A 23086-nucleotide genomic window follows, 5' to 3' on the forward strand; every position below is an offset into this window, starting at 1 on the left:
GCACACACACACACATACGCGCGCACACACACACGCATCATTAATATATAATATATGAAACCTATTATAAAATCAAATTTGTTCACCCTTTTTACCCAATATAAGACTTCTTCATTCCAAAATGAAAATATGTCCATAACAGGGGAGTTAACTTTTTAAATACTATAACATATTTTAAGATATATACATTATAATGTAATTATAAAACACGCTAGTGCAGACATCTATGCAAATATATTTATTATAGGCGGTATTTTAATGATATACTGATGTGTCATTCTATTAATGGCAAAGAAACACATGACCTACAATAAACATATTACATCATGACTTAGCATGTAACTTGTTAAAGACATAATCCTAATAAACACAACAAACACTTTATCAAGTATGATTCTGCAACAAACAGAAAATAGACACATTTATGTTATAGCCGAATAACGGACTAATCCGATATGGTTAGCAAGACTTAGTCAAATTGGTTATTTCAAAATGATGACAAATACTTATTTATAATGTGACTGCGTATGTTCATCCAAGAAAATCAACCGATTCATACGTAACGTCGCTTGTTACCTTGTCAACAACTTTAACGACTATTTCTGTCCCTCCAAAAATAAAACTCGTACCAAATTCATGCTTTCTTCCCAAACTTTTGTCGGAAATTGGAATCGCTAATTCACCAATAAGGTTGCATCCTTTCTCGGTAATAAGATAGGGACACGTTGCCGATGACGAATATATCTTGAAGCCAATGACAGTTTGGTTGTCAGTTACAGGCGTATATATTTGTTCCTGTTGTTCTTCATGAAGTTTGACGGACTGACCGGCTTTAGCATGGATGCGAAATATATCGTAACATCGAAGATCGCCATTCTTGTCCTTTTCAACTCTTCCTTGAGGATGTTTGCATCTACTGGTCTGCCTGTGGGATGTATTGGTTCCATATGTGTACTTGCAGACCCTTTCAGAGATTGCTGTAGGTTCATGGCCAAAGATGACAGCTCCTTTCAAAACTGCTAAGCCGGCATCATCAGGAACAATTATTCGGAGTTCTGGAAAAGTTGCCTGCACGTTCTCTTGCAACATTGGTGATGCCGAGAACCCACCGACCATTAGAATAGCAGCACAACCATGGACTGAAGGTTCTTTCAGTAGAGTGGCAACATGATCGATTATGTTTCGGACAGTTGGCCTGAAGAATTCTCTGACTACATCAGCATCTATCCTCAATTTATCGCTCAAAACTTTCACTTTGCCGCCAAAACGTGACTGTAGGATTAAGCTTTTCAAATCACTGCTTCTCATTTCACTGCATAGTGTTGAAAGACTAGCAGGCATACGGATTGTAACCTTTACTTGATTGGTCGGTGAAATTTGTCGTTTCTTTATTTCGAAATCGCGGAAGACTTCGATGTAGTCATCCATATGCTTATTCTTGAATTTCATTATGACCTCAGAACCTATAAAACATTTCAGTTCGGGTAGAGTTATTTTATATTGACACTTGCATTCTAATCTGCAGTTATGATTTCTGTCTTTTTTATGTGAATATAATAGCAGTGAACATGCGTTTTGGTATATATTAACTCTTTGTCGGTCCAGTTACACAGGGGAAGGAAAGAATATGGACAATTTCAATATGCAAGTATCTATTCAGATTTGTTTTAACAAATAGGTGCAATTTGCCTTTCAAATTGTTAGTAATACTATAGAGATATATAATTTGTCATATTCAGTGGACATTGCAATCTATGAAATTCATGTAGATAACACGTGTACATTATGCTTATAACAAACCACCAGGTTCGATTGCATTTTACAAAAACTGTAAAACACACAAAAAGAGGGTCATGGGGGTCCTAGATCGCTCGCCTTAGTTTCACAGCTTGCTTGAACAGTTCTGGAGTACATATCTGTGAAAATCTTTGAAATAGAGTCAATATTTTCTGGCGAGGAAAAAAGAAACGTTTCCAATATATACGAACAGGTCAAGTGTGTGTGTGCTTGCAGAAAGAGTAGGATGATGACAGATGATAATTACAGACAAATTAGTTTCCATTCGAGCCAACTATTTCAGAGGAGAAGATTTTTTCAGGTTTAATTTCCATAAAGCCATATAAGGAAAATTAGTCCCGTCATTATGCGGCCATGTGTTTTAAACTTAACGGAATGTTTGGAGGAATTTGGTAGAGATTCCCTTAAGGAATGTTGCTGTGAACATATTTATAAATCAGACAGGCAATTTCAGAGAAAAAGGTTTTCAAGGTTTTTCATATAGCCATATAGCGAAAACTAGTCTCGTCACTTGGCGGTCATGTGTTTTTAACGAAAACAAATTACTGGAAGTAATTTAGTAGAATGTCACACACGAAAAATTACTGTCAGTATTTTCAAAGAGCTAGGAATTATTTAGACACTTTCATTATTTTTCGTTTAGCCATATAGGGAAAACTAGCCCCGCGCCCTGGCGGCCATGTATTTCAACAAAATAGAATGTTTTGAAGGAAAGGAATTGAATAGAGGAAGAATCATTGCTTTGAAATTAATTCAAAATCGGGCCAGATGTTCCTGGTGGGAAGATTTTTAAATGTTTTTGAAACTGGCATGATGGTGACTTGAAAGGAGATCATTTTAAAGTCATTGTAGACAACAGAAGAACACAAACGACGGACGATCGACGGACAGACGACGGACCTACAACGATCTTAAAAGATCACTATGAGCACTTCGTGTTCAAGTGTGCTAAAAACACGAAATGCCTACCAACAAAGCTTGTGAGAAACTCCTCATAAGCCTGGTCTACTTTAGTTCCTCCCCATGCACCTCCACTTGCCTTGTGTAGTTCCTTTAACTCACCACTTGTAGTGACTTCATGAACAGTGATGTCAACAGTTCCGCCTAATCGAATTGTAAAATGATTTATAATATTCAACTATATCAACTTTTAGCTGACTTCGATATCATATCAGTGATATCAGAAATGTGTCAAGGACAGTGTGTACAAACTGCGCAACATGTGAGATTCTATAATGTAATTATTTGTCAAAGCGCTAGCTATACCAACTCCTTGTTTTTTTTATGATTTACCACTTTATATCAAATATATTGTAATTTAGTTATTACAGAAATTCAAAATATGTAACGTCTATATTACTTTTTTACCAAAGTGGTAACGCATGCATGAGACATTATATAGAAACGATCGATATAGGCATAAAGGTTTTAATCTCGTACTATCCACAATGATAGTTAATTCGTTCTGCATTTACCTCCGGCGTCAAGCACGAGATACTTTGTCCCAGTTGAAAATTGAGCAAAGGATGATTTCTCTCCTTTAGCAGATGATTTCGACACCGGAAGATGCCGACAGTAAATTGAAGCGGCTTCTGGCTCAAGACAAATTCTCAGTTTCTTCCCTGATATTCCAACCTAGTTGGTACAAACAATACTTTTATATATAATTCTTTAGATAATCATGAACGGTTTTACAACGTAGCAGAAGAAGCGCATATATACTGTCGAGATTTAAATTATTTATCTATTTAGCTAGTACATTTGTATTCTTTGCTATTATGCTATTGTTTCAACTGTTAAGAACTTAACCTTCTGGGCTGCTTCCCTCATGAACTGTTTAGCTGCGTCATTCCATATTGCAGGGACAGTAAGCACCCAGTGTATATCATCAACATCAAGTCTTGTGTCTACTTGTTTGTTCAATGTGTCTAAAGCATTCTTTTTGAGGTATTCAATAGATAGTGAAAATACCGTCATTGCTGGAAGCTTTTTGCCACTTTCATCTTCAAGTGTAGCATTTCTTTTCATGCCCTTTATGAATGACAAAATGAAGTAAGTATGATATACTTTTATAGATATGTTGTTACAGCATTTATGCACATGATATACTGACTTGTGAGATGGTGGTAAGTAATTTAGGTTTATTTACTTGACATCAATAAGTTTGGACTTGTATATTCATGAAAATAGCTTTAATGTCAACATCAACTATCAAATACAAACCTTGTCTTTAAATAACAACATTTTAAATCTTTTGAAGAAGAACCATTGATCTTGCTCGTTTTCTTCAACCTTTTCAGCATATTTACTTTCTGCATCATAGCCAAATGAGTCGGTTGTTTTTCCATCGGATTTAATCAAAATACAGGTTGGCCCTAGAATATATGTACATTATTTAGAGACTACTTTATAAATCTTTTTTTAAACTGACTTGGTTTTTATCATATACATTGATTTTTCTCATTATATTTTAGGCATATACTCAAATGTATCTACAAGAAAATACGAGCTTTATACTTGCACTGTTTAACCAAAACACCTTTTCTTCTGCGCAGTCGTATAAAGACGTATTATGCTGATGAATTCAAGGACATTGTTTATAAACTGAGCGTTTATAAACGTTTAAACCCAGACTGCTGTTCGGTCATATTATAGTGGACGCAACTTGACCCCGATGGTTGACCTTTGCATTATAATACATAATAAGGCACAACCTATTATTGAAAAGGAGTGTACGTAAAACACGAGCTGCACGGTAAAAAGGAAACATAATTTTGTGTAAATATAAATTAGTGTATTGGAAAGTTTTAATTGATCAAATGAAAGTATATATACTTCTTTTTACTGCACTGTATACAAACTAATTCCATATAAATATACACGGCTATCCTAAACACCCTTGATTTCTATAATGAAATAACCGATATGAATAATCAGCCTAAGGTCAACCATCGCGGTCAAGTTGCGTCTTCTATAGCTGAGTTAAAAAGCGAAATAAGCTTATTAATCAAACCTGACATGTAATAAGTTTCTTCACCCGAAGAAGAAAAAAACAGTTTAACGGATAAAACGCAGTTTTAATCCTTACGGGGCCTCCGTGGCCGAGTGGTTAAGAGCGCTGACTTTAGATCACTTGTCTCTCAACGATGTGGGTTCGAGCCTCACCCTGCGCGTTGAATTCATTATGTGAGGAAGCCATCCAGCCGGCTTACGGAAGGTTGGTGGTTCTACTTAGGTGCCCGCTCATGATGACCTGGGGTCGTCCTCCACCCTCAAAGCTGGAAAGTCGCCATATGACCAATAATTGTGTTGGTGCGACGTTAAATCCATCAAAAGTCAATCCTTGCAGTTATAAAACTTTAATGTCATCATGTAAATACGGAAACATTGATTGAAATCCAGGTAATTACTTTCATATGGTAATGACTGCATTTGAAAATATAGTCTATTTATGAAATTACATAAATTGGGTGTAGTCGTCGCACAAGCGAGTGTATCCCTTAAAGTACTATAATATATAGTCATTGGACTAATTCAACAAATGATAAACGTATCACCTTTTAAATCAAGGTTTCAAATTTAGTGGCATTTCAGCAATACGAATTGCCTTTGTCCATTTACAGCCACAAAGCATATAGGAAAGATAAATGGTAAAATAATATACATAATATATAACAGATACAAATATATACATTTTCACATTATAGAACACAATTATCTATATTATACAATATACCATACAATAATATCTATATAAGTACGTGTATTTATTCTGTTTTATTTCAAGATAGCTAAACACAAATAAAAAGACACTTTTGCCAATAATACTTATATAAGCATTATTCAAGCAATACCTAGACTCCAATTATTTGACTATTTTTAGCTATAGTAAGTGAAAATCATAAGATGGATAACTATTCTTTTTTGAATAGTAAGAAAGGTAACTGTCATAAAGTTCTTGGTTTTTATCTTTCTGAACAATAACATTTTATCAAATGTATAATATTAAATAATATCCTATACGCTATTTAAGAATGAATGGATGATGAAACTCTTATGTAAAGATATCGAATAAAAAGTATAATCATACCCTTGGAACTTTCATTTAAATAAATTATAACAAACATGATCAATGTAGGGATAATACCCGTTTTTTGTGTATTAACATCTGCAGAAGCCCTTGGGATATGTTTGTGACCGAGACCGTCTGCAGAAGCCCTTGGGATATGTTTGTGACCGAGACCGTCGGTCTTCGGTCTCGGTCACAAACATATCCCAAGGGTCTTCGGTCTCGGTCACAAACATATCCCAAGGGCTTCTGCAGACGTTAATACACAAAACAAACGTGTATTGTCGCTATTCTTGCATAAAAAAACATTACCCGACGACTTAATGCATTGCTTTCATATGTTATGACTTTACGATTCCGGTACATTCTAGTTACCATTCGGTTGTTCTTGGAAACGGTAAACATGTTTTAAGTATCCATAACCAGGGCACACATATCAACAACACTACCAAAAGCGTGATTTGAAGGTTTTTGAGCACCTTATTTTTATTTCTAGTTATTACAAACGTTATATTACCCATAATTTTGCATATAACTTAAAAATTTTATTAACAGGAACACAATTTAAAGAATAATAAATTTACATTCGAATTATTTTGAGTACGAACACATTTAGAGTACGGATGAGTACGAGGGTAGTGACTAGCTTTCAAGGTTTATTATATGAATTCTGCGAAAAATCAGGTAAAAAAACATACCGACTGATACTAACAAAAATCATAAATATAATACCTAAAAACGAGCAACAGCACAAGTTACACGCGATACTTATTTATTCACAGTTATTTAAAATAACTGAACAGACGCTTTGTAAAGGGAGTGAACTCTTAGAGAAGCTAGTGCGTACATTGATGGGGGCAGTACGTTTGGGGTTGGAAACTGATGCAGCTAAACATATTATGGATTACATTGTATCTTTAATGCTACAAGAAGAGGTTGTTATGGAAGAAACAAGACGCAGATGCCAAATATCGGTGTGCGCAAAAATACATACATATGTCCCTGGCAAAGCATTTAAAAAATAAAAATCATGTATTAACAGCACGTGAATTGCCTTGTTTGTACACGATTTTGCTCCCGTTAATACATGAGCGGATCCAGTGAAAAAAGTAGTTTTTATGCAAGAATTAACATTTCTGTTTTCAGAAACAATATCCACCATGACAATCACTTTTCAAGAACAACACAGCCCTGCAAAGTAAACCACAATCTATAGCAATCTATATGTTTTATTATATACCTACTGCAGTATATAATTTCTGTCAAAAATACAGCTTTTATTTCACAAGTAAATAAGACCAGGCAGAAAAAAATCCGTATTGTACCTTTTGTATTGTATGTTGCCGGACTGCTTTCATTTAATACGCATGACCTGACAAATTTCTATAAACAGCGCACACAAAAACTTCTAACATCGACAAACATTAAAGATTTCGCTTGAAAACAAAACGACAAACGAAAAAGGTGGATGTATGTGATAAAGGGTCATTATAACAGTAGCTAGATCTGGAATTTTGTATACTTTCTCGTGGATTTTGCAAGGACGGATCACACCCGGTGCTTGCGCACCTCGTGAGATCCGATCTAGCAAAATCCACTCGAGCCGAATACGGCATCCCAGATCGAGCTACTATTATAATAACCTTATTTTATCTTTAACATATTCACAAAAAAATCACTCACTCTTAAACACCCTTCATGGTCAACAGTTACAGGAAAATGTATCTAACAATTATCCCCGTCAGTTGAATCCCTTACACATGTAATGGTAAGAGAAGACATGGTATATAGACGTCGAATAATTTTTCATACCTTTTTGTGAGACTAAAGTTCCACCTTGCCAGATCTTTGAAGACACTTTAATAGGATCCCTCTCATATTCATGTCTGAATGAAAACGCCCATCCCGAGTACGTTGTCCCAAAATCTATGGCTACTACAACTAACGGATCCATCCGTCTGTAAAGTAATACAAAAACACATCATGGCAAACCTGTGTGGATTATTAGGCAAGTTTCCGAAGGCCGGCTTACATGTTTCACTAGAGTAAATCTTAAGTTGATGTAGACTGAGTGATTTTCTTAATGCATTCTGAAACGCCCTAATTTCATGCTAGCATGTATTATTAGATGTATTGTTGTACCAATGTTATATACAAGAAACCGTGCTGATTTCCAAACTGAGGTATTTCTAACCCCAATAGGAGAGTGTGTATGTTGCAAACAGTCACATTACTTTTTAAAAGAAAGACATTAGTCCTTGACAGAAGCACTGTAATGACGCGTAGAGCTTACGGCGCATAGAGCTTACACGTGAGCTCTATGCGTCACGGCTTGACGCATAGAGTTAAAATAAGCTCTATGTGTCAAAAAAATGGCGCATTACGTGAGCTCTATAAGTCAGAGATGTGCCTTTCTCTCGCACAGAGCTTAAACATTAATTGTCTGTTAAATCTAACTAAAGTCTAATTTACTTTTTTGATAGACGAGGGGTGGGTTTGTGGTTTTGTATCACAGTTATATGAGTGGGGATGTATAAGAGTAATTTGTAGATTCTAAACAGTTTACATGTAGATGGTTATTTTAAACACTTCTGTTTTACATATTCAGTTTCAAAAATCGTCAACTTATTAATAATTTTATAAATTTAAGTTTGAGAATAAATAAACATATATCTCAGCGATCGTATACTTTTTGTCCTTCGGGATCATTGATCTCAACATACTAAATACTAAAATAGAATTCTGCTTAAACCTCTGCTTGAGGTGGGTGACGGGGTTGAGAAGGGTTGCACTCTTCATTACTACTCAATAGCAGGTCTACACAATAAGACCAAGTCTGTGATTTATCTTATTGTCTATCTTAGCGTCGAAATGGAGATCAGGACCATAGGAAGCATTTTCAGATTGGGGGTGGCGGGGGGACACACTTTATGAAAATCAGCTTAAATTGACTCGCTGTCAAAAACTTGCTAAGATAATTACCATTATCGGTCTTTTTTTGTGGGGGTTGGGGGTGGGGGTGTGGGCGGCACATCACAATCCAAAATATAGCTGTTTTCAATAAATCACGCGACGTAACTCCGCTTTCATGAAGTGGTCTGGGACGTAATGCCCCATGTGCGCAACTTCACATGATGATAAATATTTCTGTAATGTTTCATAACCGAAGATTGAATAGTTTTTGCTTAGCATAAATATAGCGTTTTTATTTTTCAATAAATCAAGGGACATAACTCCGCTTTCATTGAGTGGTCTGGGAAGTAAAACCCCAGTTGCGCAACTTCACATGCTGACAAATATTTCTGTAATGTTTCATACCTAAGATGGAATAGTCAACGGCCATAACTCTGCTTTCCCTGGGCAGAGCCGGACGAAAAAACCCAGGTGCACAAATTTACATGCTGATGCATATTCCTGTAATGTTGCATGTCCGTATGTGGAATACTCTTTGCTGAACGCGAATCACAAACTTTCTGGACATACGGACGTTCGTGCGGACGCACGGACGGATGGACGGACCGAAAAGAACAAATCTAATTGTCCCCAAAGGGGACCCCAAAAAGATCTTAGACATTCTCAGGAGAGATACTAGTACTCATTCCAAACCCCACCTAAGCCGGAAGTGGACGACCATGCCAAGTTAACTTTTCCCGAATGTGGATTCATAAAGGCACCGATTTAGCGTAATGTGAATTGTCCTCTAGCTTCACGCCTTGTATCGCTATCATATTATTCTTTAGTCATGATCTTGGAGGTATGTGTTACCGTTAGGGTTGGCACAACATGCATGGCAACTGAATCTCATGGGTTTGAACCCATATCTGCCAGTCCTTTTAAATAAAAATAGGACAGAAAACTCACTAAGACCCTGTATTTATGAAGACATCTCTATGACACTATGATCATACATTGGCACAACTATGTCTATATCTTTTTACTGATCGAACTGACAATTATCTTCGCGGGGGATCGAAGTCGTGTCCCCTTGAATGAAAGTCCAGTGTGTTAACGATTGGACCACAGATCCGCTCTTTATCAGTTCGATGTAACGGTAATTTCCTTAGTAATCTTGTATGTAGCAAACGTTGGGTTGGCAGTGGGGCAGGGCAATCGCGTGCCTAGTCCCTCGTTCCTGTGGGCCTGAAATATTCGCATATACTTGTGATATCGAAGTTTCCTGTGGAGGAAACACGCCTGAAAAAATCTCCGGACATACAGACGGGCGGACGTAACTTCGAGGCTCCCTGATTCCTCTCAATGAGATCATTCATGCCATATTACCTACTAATAATTTCACATAGCGCATCATCATCCATAAGTAAGCTCTACACGTGACGACCATGCCTTTTTAACGCATAGAGCTTATCTTGCATGTAAGCTCTATGCGTCACGGCTTGACGCATACAGATCACATGCAAGTTCTATGCGCTGTAAGCTCTATGCGTCCTCACAAAGCACCACAAGATGCAAAACGGACATCGTTTCACGTATCAGACAGTGTTTTACGCGAGCACCGACTATATTTCTTGAAAAAACAAAGTTGAAATAATATTCGAATTTTGTACTGATGTTTTCTATTAATTAGCTGATCCTCCACATATCCACAAAATACAAGTACTACATAAATATAGGATTTTAATAACACTTCATGATAAAAATGCTTTTTACAGAGCTAGCTATTGATTTTAAGGGGAGCAGTGGTCTAATGGATAAGGTGTCGGCTGCTCTGTCCAGGGTTCGTGGGTTCGAGCCCCACTGGGGTCACGACCATGACTTCTCATATGACAACAGTACTGGTTTTTCCAGGAAGCGATCTCGAGAGTGGTTACAATAGGTTACAATAAGCTTGAAACTTTCATCACAATCGAGCTAAAAACAAATTAGTATAAACTAACTATTGATTATTTAGTTTTGCCTTAGAATCGTTCTTATCCCCTGTTATGCTATCACCTTCATGACACCGCCGACATATACCGGAAACAATTTACGTTATTACTTTGCATAAATGTTTTAAACTTATATGACAAACTCGCAGATTGTTTAGTAATTTTAAGTATGAAAACTATTTCATTCAGTTGAAATGTGCAGTTATTATAACTCGTGTATCGTCAGCACCTTTGATTTATTTGGTCCTTTTGGTTATGTCCCATACAGCCATTCCTTACATGTAGGCGTACTTTCCAATAAAATATTTATTTGTATGATTGCAACGGACCTTAAGAGCAATTTCAATAATTTTAAATATATATATGCACACAGTAATCGTGACCTATGCCATGTGTCGATAGTGTCACTATATTACAAGTTCTACTTTCACTTCTTAACTTCACGTAAACCCTAGAGCTACATCGTGCTTTTACGGATAAACATTGAAATAAATCTACAAAGATCCACCCAACGAAATGATACAATCTTGGTGAGATTGAGTCTTTTCAATGAAAGTAATAAAAATGTACAATGACACGTAATTTCCAGTCTTTAATATTCACTATTCGTTGAGCGTCAGTTTTGTAATATTTACAACTTGAAAACAAGGTTAGCCCATATCTAGTAATGAAAGTACTTGTCTATCTTTATTTAGTAACAGAAGAAAGTCTTCTGTAAACAAACAGAAAGCTGATTTAATCCGTGTTGCGTACATTTTGCAGCTCATTAGAAACATTAAATTAGTTTTGCAGGTCACATCATGTGTTTACTTCACATCTGGCCAGCGAACTGTCACTGTTATCGCGTCCGTAGTGACAAAAATCCGACTCCGAGCTCGACAATTTTGGCATTATTTAGGAAGGTGCGTGGAATAACTGTGAAAGATTTGTGAGCATGATTGATATATTATGCAAATTCTTTCAATGGGTCACTGTATCCCTTAGTCCAAATGATAGGCCGTTTCGGGATAGTGTGATCTCTGAGACGTGATGGACAACGACAATCCAAAACTTATAATGCTATCCTAAACGTCAAATTAGTCGGACTTTTATTAGGCTACTAGTTCAGAAAATATTGCACCAAGGCCGTGATTCGAACCCTGGGCTTGAAATAACATTCTGATGCATCAAAGGCACTTGTAACATACACTTAAGAGGTGCAGTGTTCGTATGGGGGTCTGGGAGCATGCTCCTTCGAATAATGTTGACAACTTTACCCCCAAATGGTGCAATGTTTAACACAATGTTAACTTCCAAATGTGTAAATGTTCAAGAAAAGCTATTTGACCAACTTAATAGCTATGTAATCAATTGTCGTCCGTTCCAAGCACTTCATGTTTTGTTAATAGTAAGCCTTTATAGGCCTGATTGGTTATAATTTGAATTGAATAGTTATAATCCATAACATTTCATGATAAAGGCAGAAAAACTAAGGCGTACGCTATGTAGGGTTAAACATAATCATATTTTCTGCAAAAGTGAAGTTTTATTCGAAGTTCCATTACAAATCGGATGCCCATCCTTATCAAGCAAACGTTAGTATGAAGTCCATAACGCCACTGGATTAAGAAAATACTAGTAGATATTATTTCCTCGATGATCTGACTATCAGTAACTGTTCTTTCCAGATCAAATATTCCACTATTCAAGTTCCCGACAAGGCAAAACCTGTGTTAACTTCCGCTTTAGAGCGGTTCTGTTATAAATATGTCTCTTGTAGTAATTGCAAGTACATACATTACTATCTCACATACTGGATAAATTATCGTTGTATAATGATATCTTTTTTATTTTATTTTATTTTATTTTAAAGATGGTGCCGTTTTGATTTACAAACACAAGCTAGGTCAAAATGTCCGACAAAGTTTTATTTCATCACTGACCTAATAAAGCAAAATTTATTATGCTCCTCGATTTTGCCTTTTATTTCACATAAAGTTAGGATAAAATTAAAATATGTATATATTGCAAAATGATATGTACTTTTGTATTCAAAGATAATGATTTTAATATTTATAGATAAATGTTTCTTTTCGCAAAGTATACTTAAATAACAGGTATTTTGTTTGTGTTGAATATTTCGACTAATGTGTTTGTGTTCGAATGTTATGCAGTAGGGAAGTAAATAGAAGATAATGCACGTACATTTGAAACAATAGTTGTATGAATATTAGCGATATTTGTACAAGAATAATAGGTTCTATGTATTTACTACAACATTTAAAATGAAACCTAATCATGCAATATATGCAAAGGCATCCACACTTTGATATTCATTAAAAAGAATTAAAAACCTAAAAGGTTACACTACATGATGGCAAAATAAACCTTTGTGTTAGATAGATAGTAAAAACATGATTATTGTTTCAGTGTGAGGTGGTAGTTTCTTGCATGCCAGACAGGATTTTCCAGTGCTTTTTTGCCGGTGCTGGATGTAAGATAACTCTCGTGCTCAAGATTATGAATGATTGTATTTTATACGCTATAGGTAGCGGTAGTACTCAGACAGTATTGAAAAGAAAATCATTAATTTTATTTCTTCTTTTAGCTGAAGAATAAAATAAAAGACTACATCACTTATTTATCTTTACCATTAACCAGTGAAAGATTCTTATAATTTTACAATAAAGTATTCAACACAATTTAACATAATCACAAACTCATAACAACAGTTTTTTTTCCCCCAAAATGTTTCGACTTTTCTCGAATTAAAGGTCTATTCATTAAAACCATTACTAACTTATTCTTCTAAAACGTTGGCGTTCCTCAAAATATTTTATATTTTATTGAAATCCTTTACAGGGATATCAACCACCATGCTGTCATTAGTGTGAGACAGTCACCCAAACTATAATGTTCAGGCTCAACGTTTTAACTTCCGACAACGAAAATCATTTGAAAACCTGGTCAATTTATTTATTGATTACCGATGTGACTACGGATAGTCGATATTATTTTCTGATGACCACAACCGAATATCTGTATATCCGAATGTTATTAATCCGAATGTGAGCTTCATGAGTGGTAGTCATGCTTCGTTTAGCACAGAAAAAAATGCCACATTAATAGTCTTCCCTATTCTGTGTATTTCGTTTATATATGCATTACGAAAATCATCTTGGATCAAGTTTTCCAAATGCTTAGATGTGGCGTTTTAAATTTTAAAATCCTTAAGTGTAGTTTTATTTGTTACAATAGCAACATGGATCCAAAACTATTAGGACTAAGTATTACAGTAACAAAACTTTCTGCGTAATTTTTTTTTTTTTTTTTTTTTTTTGTATCACGCGTAAAAAGGTCATAGCACTGTAAGATTGTAAGATATTATATACGGGGAATCACTGCTTTAGAAAACATTGTCTGTATAAGAAATATGATATCCTTCCTTTTCTGACGAAGTTATATCTTTTCCACATAATTATACGCTTTCATTATCTCTTAACAAAATAATGAGTGCAGCGTAGCGCATAACTCAGACAAAAGAATTCCAAAACCTGTTTATGTAAAATCGATTTATTTTCTATACAAAATATAGATTTAAGGAATAGACTTTGTGGATTATGGCTTATATTATTTTATCTAGGGACCATATACCGCCTTTCATGGAATTGCACTGTGTGCATCATTGAAGGTTCCGTGTTCAACGCCGTATGAATACATCTGCGGATGACTCTAAATTATATTCTGGTATTTATAACATGTGTAAATGTTGCGTTCTGCTCAACCCGGGGCCAGAGGGCGTGGACGGTAGCTAGCTTGCATTTCCACTGCCGTCCATGTACAGGCTGCAACCGAGCCTGCAAATTTCGTTTATGTCTTGTTGGGGGGACCTGTGGTTTTCCACTTTTTTCATTTTACATGTCTGTAATATGTACAAAGTGGCAAAAGATTAATAGATATTATGCGGTAATTATTGGTATTTCAGTCTCCCCGTCCCTGTCTGCTTAATCTTACTCCGCAAGTAATTTACAGCTTCACCGGGCGAACAAAGACTTAAGAAGCATTGTCTTCTATCAGTTCCGGAAATTAAACGGAATCCGTTTCGTTGCAGTTCATCTTATCTCTTTAAAATCAACGAAGCATAGATTATTGGCGTTACCTTTTGTTAATTTATTTGTTTTTGTATGATTTTATTTAAATTCAAACTTGTAATAGATATAGCCTTGAAACTAACTTTATTGTGGGAAATTTATCCGAAGACAATAACATCCTTTTGTATATTTTTTGGATTTGTATCCCATAATCTTCAAAGTATCTAAAATCTTTAATATTTGTAAAGTAATTTGTTATTCTTCTACAACGCCCTTGACATTTTAAACAGTTTCGATTAAGTATCCTACATGTGTGAAATATAGCTTGAATATTAAGCGTAGTGATATGTTATCGTTTCACTTGGCATGGCTTCTGTCATCCAAAGAAAATGAGCAAACATTAGCTGTATTTTTTATAAAAAAATGTAAGAAAAGCCTTTTGAAGTATTGAACGCAACCGAGGAAATAATAGCAGACTCGGTTCATGAGAGGAAATGAAATGTACTGCATGATACCAAATGACCAGAAAATGTAACAACAAGTTCCACGAATGGGGAACTTTCTGCAGCCAAATATTTTAGTGAGTTTTTAAATCCGCAAAGTAATACTTATTAAGTATAAATTATGATACTATGACACACTTGCATATGAAGCTGGTAATTTACTTTCCTTCCAATTCACATTATATCTATACGTATACATAACTCTTTCGTTCGACCATCCGATAAGCTACTTCTCTACTGGCTATGGATCCGGGCAGACGTTAATAGTTTACCTTACAGTTTGGTGCATTGTTCTGCAGCAAGCACACACGTGCACTCATAGCCAGCCATTGTTTGTTTGTTTGGGGTTTTTCTTTTTTTTTCTTTTTTTTTTTTTTTTTTTTGTTTATTTATTTTTGCTATTTACAAAACCTGTTCAATGATCGTCACGTTTTAGTAAAATAACACTATATTATCATAACTAAGTAATATATTGAACAGAAATATCAATTCCATGAAAGGCCAACCTACTTTGGTTTTCAATAAATAGCAGAGAAATCGACTTGAAACCCGTGCAAGTTTGCTCAGAACTCCGTTACCAATGCTCGTCCAAATTGTCACACAAACAATAAAGAAATAATGAAAATCTTAAATCGTAGTCAGCTTTTACCTTAATCATAATACTAGATGAGACTCATTCCTACTGAAAATATTCGTTTACAAAAAATGTAGTCATACTCCTTAAATAACATTCGAATGAAACTCTTCTAATTTGAAAAAAATAGTATATATAATCTATGAGCATTACCTATTACATATAATACATGACTATATTAAGAGATTAAGAAAATGTCATATTTACATTTTTCCTTTATTCACAAAATTTCCTCCGGCTCAACGCTACAAACCCTACAGCGATCATTCAAAGGGCGCATGCGTTATTCGATTTTATAAATCATTTAAACATGAAAGAATTCCACGAAACCAAAGAAGGTTAAACTTCCTTTTTCTAATTTTTGATTTAGTTGATTATGTATCATGTATACACATTTGGACTGCATGTTGTAACAGGCAGTATCAACATATTTATTGGGACTAAATAAACTTGATAATGTCAATATAATTGTGCACAATCATCATTGGCGTTGTTGAAATAGCTTTCTGCACAGAGGTATTCAACTAGTACCTTTTTGAATATCGGAGTATAAAGTAGATACTACTAAGCCTGTGTATAACGACTGTTCTCATTAAGAAAATATTTGTTATTACATGCAGGCGGTCTTTATTCACAGTTGTTTATATTAATCTTTGCACGTGTTTAAATATACAGAAATGCATGTACAACTTTGTCTCTGTTTAGCCACACAATATGTTTAAGACGGCCATTCAGTTTTTTTTAAAAATATCAGCATAACTAGTTGATATTACAAAATATATGTCCGTAGTATTTATACCGTTATTGTGCAGAACTGTAATCTAATACCCTAGCGTATATATGCATGATGAAAAACTAACTCGAAGTAAATAAGAAATTATGACAAAATTGAGGATATATACCATAAGGATCTAACAGCTTGAATATGTTCAAATAATATTTAAAGATGTAGTATACCCAAACAGGAATGTGGCTCTGACCAAACTCTGTTCCCAAATAATTGAAAACATAAAAATCCAAAAAGAATTAAAAACAATGTTTATAAAAAAAGGTAGTTTAAATTATAAAGTTACGAAAATGTTTTCCACTCCGTGTGGACGCTTTAAAGACCTTAGTGTATATAGACTCATAGTTGTTTAATATAGATGTGTTAAGGTCGTACTTAATGTGTTTTTGCATAGAAGTTAGATTAAATCACTCAATACCCACAAACTAATAAATAAGACTAAAAATTAAATTGTATGTGAAGACAGCTGTACTAAAATCCTGTTGGTGATGGTTACAATATAGAGTTTTTAGAGTTTATTCATTCATGCATTGGACCATAGGTCCCTGAGCATACATGCAAACATAAATATATATTAACAAATAGTTACATTGTCAATTATCAGTTAAAAGAATATGTTGTAAGTATCAGTAGCACATCAATAATAGGAACTGCAATATAATATCATATACATATTATTTCATATATGATGTATCATGTATACAGCGTGAGGAAAGAGAGGTTTTCTATCAATTGAAATAATAACAAAATTGATTTCTAATGTCAAAAGCTTTATGTACATACATCGCTAAGTTCTTATTAATATTAACATTTTCTGCAGTCATTAATTCAATAAATCTTGGTATATTTGGTCTTGACCAGTAATATTTCTTTATATACTTTTTTCTCAGATCATTATAAAGTGAGCATTCTAAAACAAAATGAAATTCATCTTCTAAGCTATTACAATAGTGACATTTTCTTTCATTATAAGGGATTGGAACCGGTTTATGCCTGTTTCAAGTTCTAGTCTGTGAGATGAAACTCGTAATCTACAAAGTGCATTTCTAAACTTACTTAAGTTTACTAATTTTAAATATGGTTGAAGCTTGAAACTTGAAAACAAAGCATAACTGTTTGCTCTTGTTGAATCATTAATATCCGCCCTCCAGTTTTGAATAAATACATCAGTTAATCTAGTTTTTAGTTCAGATATAAATACATCATTATCACCAACTCCCTGAAATAACCACACATCATAAAATCCAAGGGATTGTAATAGATTTTTCACAGATTTTGCCCAGGAGTTACTATTTGGTTTTACTTCTAATTGTCTGCACATCAAATCATAAACAGCCTTTACATATTTTTCATTCTCCATTTGTATAATTTTCAACCAATATTTAATAACACCCACAGCTCTTCTTGTTGACAGCGATGTCCTACCAAGCTCACCGTATATAAAGTTATTTTGTGTTTGGATTTTGACGCCAAGTAATCTTTTACAAAAGCTAGAATGTACCCTTTCTAGCACCATAGATTCGTTTATTCCTCAAATTTCTGACCCATAGTTTAAAATAGGTAAAATAAGCTTATCAAATAATTCCAACTGACTTTATTTTTGGCATACCTGGGTATTTAACAAGAGCTGATTTCAGTTTATACATTGCCTTTGTAGCCTGTCCTGCTAAGGTATCATATGTCATTTTAAATGAGCCACCATTGGTAAAAACTATTCCTAAATATGTAAAATTATTGACAATATCTAAAACCTTCCCTTTAAACAAAAAATGTAGATCATTTTTTAACTGTCCACCTTTCTTAAATATCATAATTTTGTCTTTGTTGAATTTATACTTAGTTTCCATCTATCACAATAATCTTCTAACAAAAATAAACCCTTTCTTAGTTCTTCTTCCGATTCTGCCATAATAACGATATCATCAGCATATAAAAGTAAAAACATTTTTAACATTCCAGTATCTATTCCATTAAACCCGTGTATCATAAAGTGTTCTTCAATATCATTCAAATAAATCGAAAATAAAAAAGGAGATAGCGATTCACCCTGTCTTACCCCTAGCAAACATGAAAAATCTTCATGACTTATCTTATTATTGTACTTTATTCTTGATCTTACATTGCAATATATAGATTTAACAATATCAAACATTTTACCTCTAATACCTATTTTTATGAGTTTATACCAAATAATATCTCACACTAAAAAATCACAAGCTGTGGTAAAGTCTACAAACACCGCATACATTCTTTTATTATTATTCAATAAATGATTTATAAGGCCATGCAAAACAAAAATATTATCGATAGTTCCCATTTTTTTGTCTAAAACCTGTATGTGCTTCAATATACACATGATAATATTCAGCCCAAGTATTCAATCTGTTATTTATAACCTTTGTAAATAATTTACCAAATGTACTTAGTAATGTTATACCTCTGTAATTACTAGCTGTATCAATGTCACCTTTTTTATGTAAAGATACTACAAAACCTTCAGTCCATGCTTCAGGAAAATACCCAGCGTCAAACAATTTGTTAAAAAATGAACATATGATAGTCAGAAAACTGTCACACATTATGCCATACTTAAAAAATTCATTTAAAACATAATCAGGTCAACCAGATTACCTGTATTTAAGTTTTTACAAGCTGTAATAATTTCAGTTTGTGAAAATGGTATATTTAGCTCATTAAACATTACTTCTAATTCTCCATTCAAATATATTTTATATGAAATATATAAAATCCTCATCCGGTTGAAAAAAACACAGAGTCTGTGTCATTAATAGATTTAAAATACTCTAAAAAATCTTTTGCAGTTAGAGATGTCTTACTTTTTACAACAGATCCTTTTAACAAATACAAATACCGTTTTGCATTTGACAATTTAGCTGATTCAAGTTTTTGTGTTTGATTTTTATCATATATATATTTCTTTTTTCTTACTGTCTTTTTATATTCACTTCTAGCATGTACCATATTTTTCCTATTATCATCACAATTGTCATTTCTATATATGTTGAAAAGTTTATAATAATTGCTTTTCAATTGATTACACTACATTATATATACAAACTGCCGAAGTGATTGACTTATCTTCAGATAAAAAGTACAAAGGAAAGACATTTCTTATCAACAGACCGGTATTTTACTCATCTTCTAACCATTTCTCGTGTAGCCATGTTGAGCCATTAAGGTAAATATTTATACATATAAATACAGTTCTTGATTTGTTATTAGTTTCAGAACATGTTTGTACAATGTAAAATCGCACTGAAAATATTTATTATACTATTCAAATTTTGGTATAAAATTTATCTGAAGCACTCAGAGCTGTTGCCATGAGCTGTACACTTTTATTTAACTGGCCTGCAAATGAAAATTTTTCTAGTATTGGTAAATGTGTTATAGACATTTAATATGAATACAACAGGATAATATAAAATATTATATTTACATATTTCCTTTTCTCACCAAAAGTTCAGCTCACGCTATTCACAAAATTGCTATCGTGATATTGCCTTAGGCGCATGCGCTATTTTTTTCTACGAAAGCAAATTAGGTTAAACTTCCTTTCTTTATATTGCTGTATTGGATTATATTACTGATTATACGCGTATTTAGATATTTTTATCTAATTTCGCCGATCAACAATGATACTTTGTAAACACGGTTATAAACCAAATACGATTCAAATATCTATCCAACCTATTCAAATCGTTCCCCTACAATTAAATTATAAATGCTTTTGTTATCGCTGATTTTTGTGATCAGTATTGAGGTCCTGTATGACAATTATAACATTAAGGAAATACTATAGTAACTATACCTGACTTAATTTTACATGTAGAATGACTGTACGTTTCTTGTTAGAGTTTATTGCTTGCTATACATATAAGTCTCACTCTCCCCGAGGTCGTGGGTTTGAGCCCAACTTGAGTCACGATCATATATTTTCATTTGGGACGAGTACTAGTTTTTCCAGAGAATAAACTCGAGAGTGAAACAAATAAGCTTGATATCTTCATAACAGTCAAGCTAAGATGAGGTAGAAACAAAACTAATTTAATTGTAAAATTGAAATTGTTTTTATACTCATGTACCTTTATGTATGGCGTGCGCTTTATTTTAAGTGTTTGTTTGTTTGATAATGTAAAATGTCATTAGTACAGGTTTGCTTGAAAAGAATGTTTTCGCAAATTGATTATTTACAGGTCTAATTTCAAATTTAAATGTTTAAATTTTACGAATGAGACTATCTATGTAACGTTTGATAAACATGAAATCGAAAATCAATGTACAACGTTTGTTTCCTTGCTTGCTATACCTAAGATATTACATAGTAATATCTAGTTTAAACCTACTAACCCGTACTGTTGAAATATATGGAGTAGCTAACTGAAACAGTGTACTTTTATTCCTGTTATTTCTTGTAGACATTTATATTTATGCTATTCTGTTATACAGTTACGTAAATGTCATATGGAAGTATATTTGTTAATTTAATTAAATTTCTCATAAGCCTTATCGCTATGTGTATGGCATTTGTAAATAAATGAAACCGGCTACTTTTATTGAAAATAAACAGAATACGCTCCTCAAGATTATGTGTCATTTAAAACCTTGAAAGTGTGTGATAAGGTTGAGTGCGTTGAAAATAAAAAAACACCTTATAGAATTATTTGACTATGAGGGCCTCAGTTGCTGAATTGTTACGGTCGCTGATCTTTGATCGCATCCTCATCGATGTGGGTGCGAGCCTCGCTCAGGATTTTGAATTCTACATGTGACGAAGTCACCCAGCTGGATTAGGGAAGGTCGATGCTCCTAACCAAGATGTCCATCCGTGATGCAATAATGCCAATAAAGGGTACCTGATGTCATTCTGTATTATTTAAAGGCCTAGATCAACTACATTATAAGTGTCTCCCTAAATCCAATATACAACTTCCATCTTGTCTGCTGCTAATTAGCTATTATGTAACAGTATTTATTTAGAGGGCAATTAACACAGCAGGGGTCCCAATTTGACTATGTAGATGTGTGCAGTGGAGTTGAAAGAAATTACTTTTTTCTTTAATTAATGTGGAATGATAATAATATGTGGAATGATAATAATAATTCTTACTTGATACCATTGTTATAATGTTTATTTTGTTTATTAACCGCCAACTGATATTAATTTTCATGTACGTAACCGCCAGCATTCAACTGTAGTTTAATATTTATCTGCTACATCCGATTTCTTACGATGTACTTTGAATTGAAAGTACTCTAATCGATGGATAAATTCCTGTTGTTTAAAATAATGCAATGTATCTATACGTATATTATTACTTATGATGCTCATGGTCTTAACTCGTAAAATGAATCTGTTTTAATCCAGTCCCATTGACATATTTTTTCCGTATATTAAAACAAATTGTAAATTATTTTCCAAAACGTTTAAAGGTAAACTCAGAATATCATATTGTACTTACAAATATTTCTTCTAAAAATCCATTTCAACTTTTACATTGTACATGTTGGCTATATTTAGTTTGACCTTTACCATAATTAGAACAGAACTACTTTCAGTTCTTTATTTAGAACAGGAACTACTTTTGGAAAACCCAATTGATCACGAGCGTAGCTGGATTCAAAATTTTAAGTCTCTCCACCTCCAAAGAACAACGTATTTTCTTGTTATAGTTATCCATTGTGGAACATATAATTTCTCTCTAAATACGAAATTTATATCTATCTTGTTTCGGAACCACTGTCAGTATATTAAATAGAATGTGTTTTGTTTTATGCCCTTGCTGTATATGTAAATGTACCTGGGTTGAAATAAAGGAATAGTTGAATAAAAGAAGAAGAAAAAAATTATTATTATTATCATTATTATTATTATTATCATTATTATTATAAATAAAATAATGAAAGATGCAGTAATGATTTTAGAAATAATAATGATGATAAGACTCGGGAATAGTGAAAACTCACCGAGTTTTTTGTGTTGACATTTTTACAATATTTTATAATGCCATAATTATAATAGAAAACATCATACCGATGAACTTATCCTTCCATTATAATACATAGAAAACTTATAATAAGAATGGGAAACTGATTTTCTCATATACATGCAATCACCTTTATTGGAATATAATATATCCGATAAAATCAAATTGTATTGTGTTCTATCTATACTGAATTTTCGATTTCATGCATAAGTTGCCTAACGTGTACTTTTTTCATGCTTTACTTTATAACACTGATACGCACATTCGGCAAGCATTTAAACAAAACTTTTAGTTTGAGTGAGTGTCACATTTTTCAAAAATATCAAATTGGA

The 23086-nt window shown here is 33.6% G+C and overlaps 1 protein-coding gene across 2 annotated transcripts; it reads right to left on the minus strand.

The window, feature by feature from the left end:
- Positions 1–380: 380 nt before the first annotated feature.
- LOC123534437 (heat shock 70 kDa protein 12A-like) lies at positions 381–20327 on the minus strand. 2 transcript variants are annotated; one of them, XM_053518880.1, is made up of 7 exons: positions 20207–20327; positions 7679–7824; positions 4021–4172; positions 3607–3828; positions 3273–3432; positions 2767–2901; positions 381–1463 (listed from the first exon to the last, which is right to left on the minus strand). In XM_053518880.1, the coding sequence occupies exons 2-7, from the start codon at positions 7818–7820 to the stop codon at positions 532–534; spliced, it is 1743 nt and encodes a 580-aa protein (XP_053374855.1). In that variant the 5' UTR covers positions 7821–7824; positions 20207–20327; the 3' UTR covers positions 381–531. The 2 variants fall into 2 exon arrangements, with proteins under 2 accessions (XP_053374855.1, XP_053374853.1); XM_053518878.1 differs by lacking the exon at positions 20207–20327 and adding an exon at positions 16167–16282 and having other exon boundaries at positions 382–1463.
- Between the last annotated feature and the right edge of the window lie 2759 nt (positions 20328–23086).

Source organism: Mercenaria mercenaria, chromosome 12 (assembly GCF_021730395.1).
Source record: "Mercenaria mercenaria strain notata chromosome 12, MADL_Memer_1, whole genome shotgun sequence".
NCBI lineage: Eukaryota > Metazoa > Mollusca > Bivalvia > Venerida > Veneridae > Mercenaria > Mercenaria mercenaria.

What these genes read in the sequence shown, in the direction of transcription:
- LOC123534437 (XM_053518880.1), bottom strand. Translation starts at nt 7,820, where the DNA reads ATGGATCCGTTAGTTGTAGTAGCCATAGATTTTGGGACAACGTACTCG. An exon ending in TCTCGTGCTTGACGCCGGAG is followed by an intron (nt 2,902 to 3,272) that starts GTAAATGCAGAA and finishes CAATTCGATTAG; the next exon opens with GCGGAACTGTTGACATCACT. An exon ending in GTTTCTCACAAGCTTTGTTG is followed by an intron (nt 1,464 to 2,766) that starts GTAGGCATTTCG and finishes AATGTTTTATAG; the next exon opens with GTTCTGAGGTCATAATGAAA.